The 17,918-nt window shown below is 34.7% G+C and overlaps 1 protein-coding gene across 1 annotated transcript in view; it reads left to right on the top strand.

Annotated features, from left to right (window-relative positions):
* Positions 1-17,665, top strand: part of TNFRSF19 (TNF receptor superfamily member 19) — a 42,386-nt gene extending 24,721 nt beyond the window's left edge. Inside the window, exons 5-8 of the mRNA XM_010171659.1 lie at positions 12,757-12,921; positions 14,102-14,227; positions 14,993-15,095; positions 17,264-17,665. Coding sequence (XP_010169961.1) covers positions 12,757-12,921; positions 14,102-14,227; positions 14,993-15,095; positions 17,264-17,654 — 785 coding nt within the window. The 3' untranslated portion in view covers positions 17,655-17,665. The remainder of the gene's footprint in view (positions 1-12,756; positions 12,922-14,101; positions 14,228-14,992; positions 15,096-17,263) is intronic.
* Positions 17,666-17,918: the final 253 nt, after the last annotated feature.

Genomic DNA, 17,918 nt, shown 5'->3' with positions numbered 1-17,918 from the left:
TTAACAAATTCCTGAGTGTATAGAATTAAGTTTGTAGTTACAGTATTTGTTTCTAGTCTGTTCATCTAAAATATGAGCAAGCAGTTTGCAAGCATATTTAGTTTTGTTTCTTGACACTGTTAAGTACAGTTAGAAAAATGAAATTGTGTTAACTGCAGAGTATGAGAATTTCAGTATGTTTTTTTCAAACCAGTTTACCATACTTTTGTTTCTAGTAGTAACTTGTGCAACCTTTCATCTTATGAGTCAATCCTATAATTAGCATCCTTCTTTGCCAGAGGCATACTGCATGTTTGTTTTAGGTACAGAATGTCTGCAAGAAATTTAACTTAATCATTACTTTTTAATGTAGGAGCTGGTTAGCTCAATTACACTAGATTAAAGTGAACTTGAAATTCCTGAGTTACAGAGAAGGGGCTAATCGTTGACCTGTACTGAATAAGTACTTTTTCCTATGCTTTTTTTTCTTACATCTACTTATTATTGTGGCTGGCTCTTTAGCCCATTTTGCAGTGGATTTAAGCAATTATCTGTTTGTTGTATGGAGTGGGTTTGCAAGGTTTTTATTTAACTTGGCTGTTAGGTTGATCAAAATTATTCCAGTACTGCATACATTGCAGTAAAGCTGCAAAACACTTTTTCAGTTAATTTTTACTTTATTGTGTTCAGGAGTAATCTGAAAAAAATAAGTAATAGTTACAGCATTTCAGTAATTTTTTTTTTTTTTTTTTTTTTTAGAAATTTTGTAATTATAGACGCATTAGACTATTTTAAGTATGTGAATTTAATAACATGCTTTTACTCTATGTTCAGACTGAAAATATTAGTTTAAATTTATCTTTCATAATCACCCAGCTAATTCTGGGAATGGCTGCATTAGCACCACTTCAACAGCACTGAGTTTTGGTGCCTACGGTATAAATACATGCTGACTGCTATGGCTTTTGGGTACAGAGAGTCCATGTTGTGACTCACACGAGAGTATAAAATACTGCTAAACAAACACACAATAGTTTGGGGTTTTTTTATTCTTCTTTGTGCTGGTAGATACCATTGGCTGTGTTGCTTGGCTACAAAATACTTTGGCTGTGTTTCTCTTAAATTTCTTATTTAAAAAAAAAATACAATAAAGAACAGGGAATCCATCTGGGTGGAAACTTTCCATGTTAACAACTTAAGAAAATCATTGTCAAGCAAAAGAACAATGAAATATCTCTTCAGAGGACTGGAATTGCCTGGAGGACTGGAATATATCTGAAATAGGATAAGATGCAATAGCCTTAAAATAGGAGTTGTGCACTAAGGGCCTTAGCAGTAGTGTTTCATTATAAGCTAACACCTCATGAGCTGGAAACAACCTAACAGAAGAAATGCCTAATGTTCCGACTGATCACTTGTATCCCTCCAGTTGTTGTCCTCTACTTAATTTTTTGGGGGGGGCTGATAGACTTCATGCATTCTCACTTGTACTGGTTTACTTGTGCTAAAAGCAGTGTGCTGCCAACCTCCTCTTTAACAAATGTCGTAGAGTGATCTCGTGTTATTTTTGGGCAGTGACATGTGCCTTTGAGGTATAGGCTGTGGCTGTTTCTTAAAAAGATTAGCTCTTTGTTACATCTTTCTTAAATAAAGGGTTGTGTCCACCAGTTTTAGTGAAGCTTCATTTAAGTCCAGTGATGGAATTGTATGTGCATACTACTGAATGTAATTTATAGTTACGATATCTGCATGCGGAAATTTAGGGTGGAATTAATGCACCCTAATTTAGGCACATAAAAGCTAATGTGTAACACTGACGTTGCCAACCCAAACTCCCACTGATAATCAGTGGAGAGTATTGGGTACCTCAAGTGTTCAGGCAAGCCAGATAAAGTAAGCTTCAGTAGCTAACACTAAGCAGTCTTTCAAGCCATTTCATATTAATTACTTTTCTGGAGATTTCTCTTTCTGGCTACTCATCTCTCAACTAAGGTGAGTAGCTTTGACTTTGTCTTTAGACCTTTAGACTTCCAAAGTTAGTTTTGTCTGGGTGTTTAGATCATTTAAGGTTAGATAAAAACTGCAAATTCAACATTGAATGATTGTTTCAGTATTCCTAAAACCTAATCTTCCTACCTTTTAAAAATTAATTTTAAGGAGGAAAATTGAGGTTTTAGAGTGTAGATTTTTATTTTTTTCACTCCTAAATAATTAAAAACATAAATTAATAAAAATACTTTTCTTACTCTTTGCAGTGTTTCTTACAAATCAAAGCCCCCATTCTAAGAAAACTTGACGAAGTTAGAATGTGCCAGAATTGAGGGCTTCCAACACAGTTAGATTGCTTCATCTATAGACGTTCTGATACGGGTTTTATTTACGTTGTTGCATGTGTTATTTCCCAATGGGCCTGTGTTCATTTAAAGCACAAGACAGGCAAAACCTCTAATTCTATGCCTGGCCTTATTTGCTACACGCTATTTTATATTCCATGCAGAATGTGAGTTACTAATTACCACTTGGCTTTTCTGTGGCTCTGCCATTTATTACAAATTTTGCAATTGTTACTGACTTTTAACTTTACAATGGGAGTGATGTAAAATCTATAGTGTCTGTTATACAGTTAATGAACTGAAACAGAGAAATTAAAGTTAAAATAGTCAAAGGCATCCAAACCCCTGTGTTCTTACTTGAGAAACCCAGAGGATGCATCCTTCCTGACTGTGAATATCTATAGTGGCTAAATCTATGTGCTAGTGACTTTAGGCTCACTCTAAATTCAGTAGAGAAATAATCAAAGGAGGTGTTTAAAACAAGTCAGATTTAATTGCACCCCAAAAGAGCCTTTCTATTCTCCACCACCACTGTGTAGAGAAAGTTCAGGTGACTCCCTCAGAAGCAGATGTTTGCTTTGATCAGATGAATCTCTCCAGTAAAGCTTGACTTTTAAAAGATAACCTTTCAGAGTGTCTTCTGTATTCTATGACTAATTCCTATTGACTTCTGTTAAAGAGGGGAGATGTTTCAGATTAGATAATACAACAAAGCAAGGATCTTGTATGCAGCAGCTTTTTCTGTTAACTTGACTTTATCCCCAAAGCTGTAAGTGGTAAATTAAGAACTGCTTTTTATAAGCTGCTATTATTTTTTTTTTACTTCAAAGCTACAGGTTTTTCATCTGTACTATAGTTTCCATGTACATGTTTACTATTGCATAGCAGGTAACTTTCTTGGCAGTAATACATGACATTTACTTTGATATTTGCAGTATTATAGTAAGTTGGTGATAAATGTCCAGCTTCTAAAGGTGTTAAGGCTTTATGTTACAAAATTATGAAAATCTATGTTTAATCTCACGTATACCAGAATACTTACTCAAAAAAGCATTTTTAAAAGATGCTGAGGTTGCAAAGTTGAAAATTAAAAAGCTGGAAAATACTACTAGGGTTAATTATGCAACTTGTAACTTCCACCTTAATTCAGAAATCATAATTCAACCCAGTTGTGTGTAAGTATTATGAAACAGTCTTAATTACATAAACACACTGTTTTCCATAGTCCAGACATATTTTCTCCTCAATATGTAGAAATGGCTAGCAGTAACATTAAAAAAAACCAAAACAAAACCAAACCAAAACCCCACAACTTCACCCTAACCCCACCCCCTCCGCCCCTCCCCACCTCAAAAAAAACCCCAACCCAAACACATTCAGAGTAGTTGCCTTGCCTGGAGAATTTAATCTATTTTAGTGATATTATAACGTGATTATAAACAGGAAAAAAGTATGTGGTGGGCAAGCCTGAGTATGGGTTTGTTTAATTTTGTTGCATTCCACAAATATATTTCATGTGATTGTTGGCTACGCAGAGGGGTCCTTACTACTTCTGTGGAAGCTTTACAACTCAGCAAATTCAACGGGAGAGATGAAATAAGCTTTTACCCAGCTCAGCTTATAGTCTAGTGGCTAAAATGGTTTCCATGGAGGTGACAGAGGAGGCAATTGAACCTCCATCTCGTGCTTCTTGGCAAAGAGCTCTTAAGCTTTTACAGAAGGGAGAGACCCCATCATTACCTCCTCTTTCAAGAGCTGCATCTGAAAGGTGTCATAAGCCATGCTCATGATTTCTCCTCCCTGAATTTAATTTTAAAATAAGATCATAGATTTTTGTCAGAAGAGTTTTAAGAGAAGATGGAAGCCCCTTTCTGCCACTCTAAGTAATTTATGGGAAGAACAAAGTTTAGTATCATTCTCCAGGTTTCTGTATCAGTAGGCTGAGCATGGACTTTAGGCACCGTGTTACTCAGTGTGACAGATATTTCAGATTCTGTTCCATGTTTAACTTTTTTTTTTCCTCACTGGATAGGAAGTATGTGATCTAATACAGGCCTCTAGTTTCCCAGACAGACACCTTGGATTTGAAAATTACAGATTTTAGTGTTTAACTTCTACATACTTAAGACTTGTGCCAAAAGATCAAGTCCTTTGTCACTCTTCAAAATGGATACCAAAATATAGTGGCATCAATTTTATATGTGCACTATTTTTTAGATTATTCGAAAGCTTATCTGAAAGTTGTGAGACTTCTTTATTTTATTTCTCATATATTCTCTCAATTCAGAAGTAACCTTTTTGAAACTTAATGTAATAAATCCTTCCAGTGTCGAATGCACATGCGGACTCACGTATATTTCCAGACTTCTGTCAGTACTGATTTTTTTATTAGTCCAATTTTAGAAGTAGGCTCTTTCTGCATGGAATTTCTAATAGCTGGAAGAATTCTTTAGCATTTATGTTTTTTCATATTCAGTAACAAAAAATGTTAATACATTTACAGAGATTTTTGAGGAGTGGAGATGTCTCTAACCATCGGGATTTCATTTTCCTTACCTAGTTTATTTCATATTTTAATTGTAGCCCAGGAAGCAACAAGGGAAGGATGCGAACATTTTGCTGAATTTTTTTTACCATTGCTGGAACATTAGCTCTCTGGACTAAGCAGGTTACCTGACCAGTTCAATATTTATTATTTTTTTTAAGCAAGTGATCCCACAAATAATTTGATATTCAAATATAGTAGGTCTTGTAATTTATCAGTCATTGATATGCATTTTTTATTTTGTATATACAATCTCTATTGTCCAAAGCTATAAAAACTTTGTGACTGAAAATTATCACAATATACCCTGGTCATCTGATGACAAAACAGGTATCCAATGAGCAGACAGAAGCGATGTAGCTGAGTACTGTTATTATTTTCAACGTTTACAAAACATTTCTAAAGCAAGAAAAAACCCATAGCTCTTGAAAATGTACTGCACAGACTATTAGTGTTGTTTATCAAAGTTTTATCTCAACGAATTTAGGATACAGGCTTGCAATTGTCATGCAGGCTTTTGCTCTACTCCCTGGCTTTTTCCACAGCTGAACCAGGACAGCAAGGGAAATAATTGGATTAGAAAGTGAAGTGTTAAAAGTTACTTCTTATTGAATTAGGAGGAGACAAAACCACTTTTAGAACTGACTTATAATTCACTTCTTGCTTTACTGGGATTTATATAAATATATATATATATAGTACTGTATTAATTTCAGTGATTGTGAGTGAACATGGCAGTTGCACTTGAAATACATACAGTGTGCCAGCAGTGTGTAGCTGGAAGAGCATGTATGTTCCCTGCCCAGGTGAGGGCATAAAGTGCCACAGGTACCTTACCCGCCCTCAGTCCTGCCTCTCTGGTCACGGTTGCAGGATAGAGCTTTCCACGCTGTCATGTTTCAATCCGTGCTGAAAGCCAGTCCATGCACCAGTCCATAAGCTCATCACACAGCATCTACGGGATCCTGTCTGAACCTTTTAGGACAGATCTATAACCAGTAGGCATGAGATTCACAATGTTCAATTACACTTTTGTTTAATGAAAGTGAGTTACTCTCTGTTGGCTAAAGAAACAACCTTCAGAGATGCTTACACTTACACACATGCCATTGTCATTTAACTAGTGACATATAATTAGATTCTGAAGGCTATGTGGTCTTTCTCCTTTTAGAAAACAGATAATGGCAGTAATTACCCACTTGAAAATGGTGTGCATTCAGGCAATACAAACACTTCTGCTTATGTGGGTAATGCCTTGTATAAGCATTTTGGAACTGAGAGTGATAGAGGATGTGTACTAGCAGTAACTGTCATAAACGGACTTGATGGACTCAAGGTTGTTTTTATTCTATAACTGGGTAGTCCTAAAGATGAAATGGGGCTGCACATACAGAGTATGAAACAAATACTTTATGCTTTTCATCTTCTGTTGAAAATCATAGCCTGGGTGGGATGGATGCATTCTATAATCGGATTTGAACAAGAGTATATCCTAAAATATTATGTTCTTGGTCCCAAAACCCATCTGGAAAATAATTTGCCTAAAAGTGCAAGTTAGAAGTGAAGTAGGGAAATAGGTTTTCTGCTGTACCTAGCAATCTCATATGTTCTGACACAAGCTTTGACATGCTCATTTAACACCTGAGAAATAAATTGCATTTTCTGCAAAATAGATATTAGACTCCCGTTGTCAGAGGTGCAAAGTGAGCTGCTAGAAGCAAAAGTCAGAAAGATAATTGCTAACAACACCACAGTCATATTAACAACAATATATACTTTGTGCCACCAGATCATGCTAAATATTTCCTATTTATGGAGGAGAGACATACTGTCTTTTGACATTGACAACAAGTTATGTTGCAGGTAGGGGGAGAATAAGTAGTGCAGCAGTGACACAGATTTTTATCTCACTTACTATGATTTTTTTTTCAGGTTATTTGAGGGTACCAGTGATTTGAGGCTTTATTTTCATGTGCTCCGGCAGGGGGTTTGGACTAGATGATCTTTCAAGGTCCCTTCCAATCCCTGACATTCTGTGATTCTGTGTAGTGATCTTTTTTAAATAGCTAGGCAGTTCTCAAAGGTGAAAGTTTTGTATATGAAACGGTGTTACTTTTGTGCCCATATATCAGTTCAATTTAGATAACCATGGTACTACCAAGAATTAACATCTCTTAATGACAAAAAGAAAAACATGCTGCAGAGCTCAGCTATGCTTTAGAGACATAGTGGGGTATATTCAGTATTGTAGAGTTCATATATATTTTAAATTCACATACACAGTGTAATTGTACTACTATTTTAAACATAAAAGGTTGTTAGCAGTTGCAGTTTGTGAAAATATGCGGTGCAAGAGAAATGGTCTTGGAAATGAATAAATTGAATGCCAACGATTCTAATTTATAAGTACATTTCTCAGGATTTCCAAACAATGGATAAATACTTGAATAGTCATTTTTTCCCCGAGGGCTTCTTGGTACATTTGTTGAAAAACTTACAAAACCAGCAACATAAAAAAAAGTTGTAGGGTACTAAGTTGGAAACTAAAGGCTTTAAAGTCAGCACTTGGAGTACATTTGAAAAATGTGGTTTGACATGATGAACTTTTGGGTGCAGGCCATGCACGCAAATGTCCTTTTACAGATGTTGGGAGACTCTCTCTCCAGTGTTTACCACAGTCTCCAACAGTAATGTTTAATGAATTTTCTTACTTCCTACTTGAAAGATCAGAAGGGAGGCAATCTGCTGCTTTGTAAAGACTCAGGAATACACTCAGGACAACTTACTTTACGTTGATGCTCAGTAGTATATATTACACATGTATTCTATGTAATAATAATACATGTAGTACCTGAATTATATATACACATATCATGTTTATACATAATACATTATTTTGCTTGTTAGGGACTAGGTAGACTTATTTATTGCCTTTTTACTTTTAAATGAATATAAACATCTTTTAAACTTTTTTCAGAATTAAGGAATATCAAGAGATACAGTTGATCAAATGATTGATACAGTTGATACAACTGATTTGGGCCAATCAGCATAAAGGTAGTGGGCAAACACTTTTTATAATAAGCAAATGGTCCTTTCCCCTTTCTTGGCTGGAAATACCTGTATTCCAAGAATTAACAACATACTAATTTACTTTTAAATCCTAATTGTAAAAGATGGCACTCTGTTCAATGTTACCATGTTATCACGAAGTAGAGTTTTGATTAGCTTTGTTTTATTGAGTGAACCCTCTTTAGATTAGCCTTAACTTGACATGATAAGAAAGAAAACAGAAACATAATCCACATTTTATCTTCCTCAACTTTGGTTATTATTATAATATTATTATTATACTCATGGAAGAAATGTAAAATCTTGCAAGTTTTGTTTTTATATGATTAATCTACCCCAGAAAGCGTCCTTGTAGGCGTTCTGATTCCAGTAGTGACTGTAACTAATCATGGTTCTGGAAAAAAAAAAAAAAAAAAAAAAATCTGTGAAAATAAACATAAATAAACATGAAGTAAGTGATAAAGGCAGTCTTTTTACATTTTGTCTTGTCTCTGGCTGTTTGGTATAATAGACTGAAAATTCAACTATTCTGTTTATTGGCAGAAGTTACAGTGACACAGCTGGGATTCATATGTTCCGTATTAGCTGAGTTACTGCTATTTAACCATATTGGATTAACAGAAACTTTACTTGCTTTTAAGAACCACACCTTTGCATGTACTGACATTATGATATACTATTGGTTAATTAAGGGAAGAGTGTGTATTTAGGCTTATTGCTCAAAATTATGCCAGAGACAGCTTGATATTTTGAGTATTTCTTCTTTAGCACTAGCATATTTCCAGAATATGTTGGATCTAAGACTTAGAAAAGGAAATCTATTTCTTAAATAAAATACATTTTTGTGATGGATAATATGCATATGCTTTCTAAAAATCATAAACAAGTGTGTACCTCCTTCCCCCTTTCTTAATGTATCACATTGAATTCACAGTGTTTAATTATATATTTAAATTTAATCATGTAATCATTTAATAGATGTAAGTACAAGTTTGAAGTTTAAAATGCACCCCCTTGCTTTACTAAAAATGGACCATGAAGTCTATGAGCCTGAAGAAAATACGTACATATCTGAGTAACACTAAAAGCAGAGTTCAGCAATGCCCAGCGGGCCACTTCTACAATAGCAATCCACTTCTGAAATGTTGGTCTCTGCAGGGAAGATCACTATCATTATAATTAGAGCTACTCTACAATGGACTGCTCAGAGTAGCTATTCCAAAAAGTTCTTTGAAGGTGAAGATGAGTGGTAGACATTCTCAGGAATAGAAAATTGCTTTCTCAAGTAGAAAAAAAAAAATCAACCAAATAAAGTAATTCTTAAATTTAATTTTTTGCTATCCCACTGTAAAATAAAAATGCTGTATTTCGAGTTTGGATGTTGCTGGTGGGCACTAATGAAATATTATGGAATTTATAATTTCCAAGAATATGTAATATAGTATTATACTTGCAAATAGATATATTTTGTGAGCAAATTAAGACAGACAAAAATGTAGCAGCTCTACCTCCAGTGCTCTTGTTCTATTTTTTCTTTCAAAATTAACAATTCTTTTTTTCTAGTAATTACAAAGGCCTAATTTCTAAGAAATGTTCAATACTTTTAGGTAGGTAAAAGTACATATATTTTTATGAAAAATATTTTAAGATATTCTCATCAGTTTTTTATTGTTTTGTTTTTAAATAATTACCTAAGCTGTATTTAACCTTTTAAAGACTATATCAAAGCACAGTCCTTTGTTTTCACACCAAGGCTACCACATGTTGCTGTATAGATAGCTTGTTATATATATAGTTTTACTGCTTCTCACAGAATTATATCCTGGAACTTTAGATACCATGCAGAAATTTCTGCAGTCTGTTAAAACTGCATACCTAAAACTATAACTGCAAGAGTCCTAGAAACCGAGTGAAAAGTTTTCTCTTTTGAAGAGAAGATTGCAATGCTGCTGCCAAGAGCACTGAAACTATGACAAAAGATTATGACACCGGTTGCTTTTTATTTTAAATAAAGATTAAGATCTGGAAAAGCGGTCATGGAACTTAGCTCTGTGATTAATAGGCATTACTAGAAGAACATAAAGAGAAGGACAGGTAATAATTATTTAAAAGGAAAAGTACCTGAAACCCTGAATTGGAATTTTATTCTGTTATCTGGACCACAAATAATAGGTAGTATCTGTTGCGATAACAATTCAGCATAACGACAGAGTTTGAAAATGTATTTCTAGTTTTGAGATCTGCTTTATTTTAGTAACTCAGAATCACAGAATGGTTGAGATCATCTGGTACAACCTCCCTGTTCAAGAAGAGTCACCCAGTGCTGGTTGCCTAGGACCATGTCCAGATGGCTTTTAAGCATCTCCAGGGAGGGAGACTCCCCAACCACTCTGGTCAATGTCTGCCAGTGCTCGGTCACCCTGACAGTTAGAAAAAGTGTTTCCCGATGTTCAGAGGGAACCTCCTCCTGTATTTCAGTTTGTGCCCATTGCTTCTAGTCCACTGAACAGAGCCTTGCTCTGTCCTCTTTGCACCCTCCCTTTGAGGATTTATACACATTCATGAGATACGCCCTTGAGCCTTCTCCAGGCTGAGCAGTCCCAGCTCTCTTTGCCTTTCACCATAGGAGAGAGGCTTCAGTTCCTCAATCATTTCTGTGGCATTTGCTGAGCTCTCTCCAGTAGCTCCACGCTGTTGAAATTGACAAGTTAAAGGATATAAAAAAGGTCTTCTATAAATTTGCTCTCCACATTTTTGATGTGACAGTAGAACATACTAGTACAAATCAAAGGTAAATAGAAGTATTCATGCAGATGTAAATGCAGTAACACTTGTTTTTCTTCACATTGAAATCAGGAAATTAACAACTAAACAGTATTTCTTTTGAAAAATAGCTGTAATCTGACCTCTCCACTTTTTTTATATACCTCCACTTAACAGCAACTACATAATACTATAATCCACAGAAACTGTATTTAATAAGTTGTGTGGGGTTTTTTTTTTTAATTTTATATTCTTTATTTCCTATAAGTTAATATTTTCTTTGGTGTAAGTGTTCTGAAGACTTAGAATAGGATGTAATAAAGTTGATTTTCAGAATACTTAGCTTTTTGGCAATCTGCCCATTATAACAAAACAATATGGTGTTGTAAACTCTTTGGCTGCTCATGTTTGATGTGTGCACAGGAAATACCATAATTATTTGAGAAAAGTGTTCCTGAGTAAGACAATTGCATTGATTGCACTAAGTTAGTAAATAAGTTCTCTTCTGCTATTATTATATTGCAATTAGGATATCAAACAATTGCATGTATGTACAATTTGATTAGTGATTTTAATTTTCTCTGGCAGACATTTATCTCCCAGTTGAAACTTAAGACTACATGGACCATTTCTTAGGAATTATAGTCTTTATGTTTTAACCAAAGATTTTCAGGGGGAAATAGTCACGTTTAACTTATTTTTATAAGTTAATAAAATATAGTTTGTGTTTTTTAAAAAAATTGCTGTCAGAGAAATGCTGATTGTTTTGTTCCTTTTGTTATATTGTTGAATTGATGTGAACTTCAAAGCAGATTGAAACAGATGAGCTATCAGAACTCATAAGTTGTTAAAAAATAATTTTCTAACAAAAAATAAGAATGTCCAAAGAAAAGCAATGAAGCTGGTGAAGGGCCTGGAGCACAGGTCTTATGAGAAGTGCCTGGGGTTGTTTAGCCTGGAGAACAGGAAGCTGAGGAGTGACCTTCTCACTCTCTACAACTGCCTGAAAGGAGGTTGTAGCAAGGTGGGTGTCAGTCTCTTCTCCCAAGTAACAAGTGACAGGACTAGAGGCAACATCCTCAAGGTGCACCAGTAAGGTTTAGATTAGTTATTAGGAAAAATTTCTTCACTGAAAGGGTTGTCAAGCATCGGAACAAGCTGCCCAGGGAAGTGGTTGAGTCACCATCCCTGGAGGTATTTAAAAGACATGTAGATGTGGCGCTTAAGGACATGGTTTAGTAGTGGACTGGGTAGTGTTTGGTTAAAGGTTGGACTCATTGATCTGAAAGGTCTTTTCCAACCTAAGTGATTCTATGAATTTAATTTTAAAAGGCCGTTTGTAATTTGAGATCATTTCAATAGTTGTAGATAAACTTTTGGCACTTTTCACGTAAAAGTAACAATGTTTGTCAAAACTAGAAACTTTGCTGATGTCTTTACTAATATGGATGTAAAGTCAATCTGGTGAATTTTTACCAGAATTGTCTGTATTAAAAAACTATCACTGAATAAAAAAAAGTTTTCACAGTTGAAATCCTGGTTTTGATCCTAGAAATGACCATGGCGTCATGACATATACAACCAAGGAAAATGGTACCTTTGACAGCATTTGAACTTCTGTGGGTGTCTCAGTTTTCACAGTTTCCTTATGAAGGGAAGTTCATGTATTTGTGACTCCCTCTAGTGGATAGCTTTCTCAACTATACACTAGGAAATGTTCTCCATATTAAAATCATTTGACATCCTTAAAAATTGATAGGTGTTCATTTTCATGGTGAAGATCTGATTCCATTCTCATGGACAGTCAGAATGTGTTTGTGTGTGTGCATCTCTACTTATTACCACTCATTTTGTAATGTATTTTTTAAAGGTTTTTTCCACAATGTGGTTGCTGATAATCATTATCTATTTATACGTGCAACTAATGTTTATATATTAGCAGTTGGAACATCCTTTTTTTTTCTGTGCTATGAACCTCTTCTGTTTCCCAGACTTTCATTTTCATGACTGTATATTCCTGAAATGTTTACAGTTTGCCTGAATTCTTATTTAATTATATTTCAGGTACCACCAAAGTAAACCTTGTAAAGATCCCATCAACTGCTTCCAGTCCTCGAGACACTGCTCTAGCAGCTGTTATATGCAGTGCACTTGCGACAGTGCTCTTAGCTCTTCTCATTCTTTGTGTTATCTATTGTAAGAGGCAGTTTATGGAGAAGAAACCAAGCTGTAAGTGTCCAATTATTACTGTTTCCTTGTAATATTCATATACCAGTACTAGTTTGGCAAATTTCTCTGTAGGTAAATAACTGAAATTTCTACAGCATTCAAGTAAGTTTAGTATTGAGATGAACAAGCTAGCAGAAGCCCAAGACTATGTATCCATACATATTTGCCAGCTCATTGTGAATGTTCAAGCTTCTACTGAGAAAATGCTGTGCAGATGTCCAGAAATAATCCATTTGCATTAATTCTCTGTTAGATGCTGCACAGATACATGTGGACCATTTGGGATCAGAGCTGGGATGTCATTATAGAGTGTGGAAATACCAGCATGGAGGATCTGTGCATCACATGCCACTGTGAAACAACTTAGCTCGTCAAGATAATGAATGTGGCCAGTGTAGACAGCAGATTTGTCATTAACAATGTTGGTTTTATGGGTTTATTCAAGATTAATTAAATGCCTAAGCCAGTTAGATTTATAAAATAAAATAAAAAAAAAATCCGTAACAGCTCATCAATGTATTTTTTCTGCCCCTTAATTTAAATTAAGAAAAATAAGAGTCAGAAGCACCATTTATCATTTTAAAAACTTCTATTAAAATATATTGATAGCATCTAATAAATGCTGGATGTCAAACAAGAACATTAACTAGGAAGCAAAAATAAAAAGGTCCAGAAAGGTATTTTAAGAATTGTTCCTAACCTAGATGCTTTACAATGTAAGTTTTAAGAAATTCAGACATAGTGAATTCGAACTTCATTTAGTGAAATTTAGTAACTTGTTTGCCTTGATGTACAATTATAGAGATTAAAGGAAGTCTGCTGTTAATATAAAGCTCTTTAAGATAACATAAACAAAATCCCAGTGTCTGAAAGCTAAATGTGGAAAATTGCAGATGGAATCACTGAGAATCATTAAACACTGAGAAAATGTAACAGTGAATAATATATACTCCCAAAACATCATCAAAATAAGAGCAGATGTCTTCCTAGAAGAGGCTGTAGTTGAACCAGCAAAATCTGTTGTAATGTGAAACAACATGATCATTATGGATCTTTCAGTTGGAAAATGTATGGGAATACTGTATAGTGCGACATTTAAGCATCCTATGAAGATAGGTGGCTCTGAACAGGAAAAACAGTATAATTTACTAATACATTTTTTAATTTATTTTGTCCAAAGGGTCTCTGAGATCACAAGACGTTCACTACAATGGCTCTGAATTGTCATGTTTTGATAGACCACGGCTAAATGAATATGACCATAGAACATGTTGCCAGTGCCAGAGAAGCACATCACAAACATGTGGTATGTTAGGTCTACTTAAAAGTGACTTTATTGCATGATGAACATTGATCTAACACTTGAGTTATGACATTTAACTTCAACTACAGAGCTAATATTGTCAGACTACCTTTTGTCCTAGGCTAATTTCTCAATAAGCACATAGAATGTCTAAGTAGCTATTTGGTTATGATTTTTTTGTTGTTGTTTTCATTCCAATGACCCTTTACTTCAAAAATAACTTTAAATGTCTATCTAATTTCTTTCCTATAAAAATAGCACTGCATCTGTCTTTGAGACTTAAATTGGTGTGAAGGGTTACCAGATAGTATCTACGAACATGATATGAACTCTAAAGGATATTAAAAACCTGAACAATTCAAATCATTGAGATTTTGTGAAGTAGTATCAGAACAGATGCATTTATGACATTTACAAATGCATAATTTAACACAAGAGCACAGGATTAAATACCATCCTAATATGTTAACTCAGAATGTGGTACATCCTCTCATATGTATCTAATTGAAAAGTAAATTAATTTCAAAAGTAAATATTCATGACTGGCACCTGAATTACTCCTGGAGGAACAGCATGGCTTTTATAAGTAATTCCATTTTAAAGTAATAAATTAAAGAGCCCATTTTTTGCAATAAGAAATCTCTTTCCGCAATCCATGTAGTATAACATAACTGGCAAACTAATATGCAAGTTTGAACAAGTACAGAGACTAACTTTGTACAGAGCTTTAAGACTTTTAACATTATCAAATTAATTTTCATTTCTTAGGACCAGTTCACTTGATTCCATCCTTGTGCTGTGATGAAACCTGTAGCATGGAGCACAGCAGTCACAGTTGTGCTTTCCACTCACAGACTGCGCTTAATGAAAGGTAACTTAGTTTTAGAAATGTCTATTAAACATTAAATATTTCTTATGCAGTCAAATTAATATTTATACAAATACAATGGCTGTTTGGAGTGGAATGAGGGATTTTAATGAACACATACTTCTGTTTTAGGCAAAAACAGGTTATGGTGAAAAACTGATTTTATGTATTACTTAATAAATGCTGACATGATGTATCAGTTTCTCTGACAAAGAAGTGACTTATTTCTCTTGCAGGCAGATAGTCTTCCTCTTGCTCTGTGGTACCTTAGAGACTTTGATGACCCCCTCTTCTGCTGTGGGTTAGCAAGGTGCTGCATAAACCTGTGAATCTGGGGGTATATTAAAGTACAGTTTAGAAGTGTAATGTATATTTTCTTTTTTTTTTTTTTTTTTAGAAGCTTAGAAGCTCTTAATGGCTGTGAGATTTGAAATATCTCGTATTTTGATTGTAACCACTAGTTTCTCCTGATCAGCTGAATATAAATATGGTAGTAGAGCAGTTATTTCTACAGCAGTGCCATGAGCTAAATATATAAAATTCATGGTGTCATTCATAGCTTCCTGGTTACAGATTTTAACACAGGATGTATTTATTTCTTTTAACTAGAATTGTTTTCCATATAAGGTTTAAATTGGTCTCTGGCTGTTTTGTTCTTATGGCCAAATGTAACTTAAAATGTTGAGGCAGCTTCTTCGTACATACTGTTTATGCAAGGTGACTTAGTGATCTAAGTGCAAGATACGAAATACCTATATTTTCTATAATAGCTTGTTTAAATACCAGCAAGTTTGAGTCATCCTTTTATACCACCACGGCTGACAAATTGAGAGTTGTGTACTTTGTGAAGGATCTTTTGGTTAAGGCTTTAAAAATAAATGTCATATCCATGCTATGTGGACATCAAGGATTCTGTGGTTCCTTCCAGTAGAAATGAAGTTTGCTTCAATTTCCTTTGCCAAAATAATGTATTTCCTTCAATTGTGGTGCAATGTCCTGACTTCTGGCCTCATCTATAAAAATGCTTTGTGTGTAGATCAAAGCTATTAAAGCATCATGTTTTGGAAATGAGTAAGGCAACTTAAAATCTGTTATAGGCCAAGTCAATGTGGGATGAGTTTTGTCACACAAATTATTACTGTATATCAGACAATATAGCTTTTACAGTTTTATAAATCTATAGACTGTTTTTGGAAATAAAATGTATTGGTATATCTTTTTGGTTCTGTTAATACTTACTGTGGTGTGCTATAGTAAAAAACTACTGGGCTCTTAACAGAGATATGCATGTATAGTGCACTCAGGCATGTCAGTATCACCATGAACCTTAAATACATTTGAGATGGGTAATACTGAGTTTCTACTTCCATTTTCCATAAAATAAAAATAATCCTTATAAGAATTAAAAATCTTTGTCCTTCATTAATATTCTGTCCTTTCCACATGAAAGGGAATACAAGGAAACCTTGCCTTTTCACGTTTTGAAAGCCAGACGGAACAAACTGAAAAATCTAAAGTGAATGTGGGTCCCTTCCAACTCACAGCATTTTATGATTCTTTGAATGCAGATAGAAGGAGTTTCAAGCAGTCTTGTCTATTCCCTTTTCCAAGTCAGAACACACTTTTTCTTTTACTTCCATTAGATATTTGTCTTGCCCTATTTAAAAATAAAAAATAAAACCTAGTGTTGGAGATTCCACAACGTTCCCAAGCATCTTTCTTGCTATGTTTTAAGCTTGTTATATCTTGTTTTAAACTCTGCCCCCCGCTACCCCACATTGAGAGCAAATAAATTCATTCCTCTCTGAAACAGTCTTTGTACATGAACAGTAGTACTGTAGTATTTTTTTATCATATTTCTGTTCTTTAGCCTATAAACAACCACAGCTGTAGTTTATGTTTTCTAAAACCCTGAATTCACAGTGTAAAGGGCTCTAGGCATCTTCTTTATCTTTAGTATTGTTCTCCAGAGCTTTCTTCATTTCCAGATGAGGAATAAACTGTATTCCTTTTCGAAATAATTTGTTTGTACAGGATGTCTCTAGAGTATTAACTTAATATAACCCTGTTAAACCTTCTTGAAATACCTGTAATTATGAATTACAATAATTACAAAACTGATAATATTTCTGGAATGCTCTTGAAACCATGTGTTTTTTATCCTTTTGCAGGGCTTCTGATTCTGTTGGAGAAATGATTCCTACCTTCCTTGGTTCTCTTTCTCACTCTACCTGTGGAGACATTTCAGACGCTTGGCCTCTTATGCAAAACTCAGCTTGTGACAGCATTTCTTTCTGTGAATCATACTCAGAACTGGCTGGAGGATCTGCAAAATCCTGGAGTCCTGAGACTGAAAATGCAGCCACTGCTGAGTCGGGTAATAACCAGGATCCAAGTGAAGTACTTATTTCAGCCAAGTCTCTTGATGGAAACATTGAAAAGTCCTTTGAAATCTCCAAACATAGAACATGCATAGAAGTTTCATCACCTCAGAACTCAGTGGCTGCTGAAACCCAGCCAAAGACAAAGCGTAATGGAACAGCAAATGACTCTACAGACTGATAAAGAGGTAAAAAACATAACTACAAAGGAGTGAGAATGAATGCTCGAGGCATGTAGAGCTAGATAAAAATAGCATTGTAAAAAGCTGTAGGGTTGTGTTTCTCCATAGATTACACCTAGCTATTGCTGAAATAAATTAAAACTCTACAAGAGATCCAACAGTTTCACATTTTAAAATCATTGACTGAATTTGAAAAGTGTAATTACTCAAAACTGTAATGCTGAGATAACGTGAACCAGAACACAGGGGAAAGTCTGTACACC

This window comes from Antrostomus carolinensis, unplaced genomic scaffold (assembly GCF_000700745.2).
Source record: "Antrostomus carolinensis isolate BGI_N321 unplaced genomic scaffold, ASM70074v2 scaffold11637, whole genome shotgun sequence".
NCBI classification, from domain to species: Eukaryota; Metazoa; Chordata; class Aves; order Caprimulgiformes; family Caprimulgidae; genus Antrostomus; species Antrostomus carolinensis.
The sequence above is the reverse complement of the archived record's forward strand: the minus strand, read 5'-3'. Positions and strand labels throughout refer to the sequence as shown.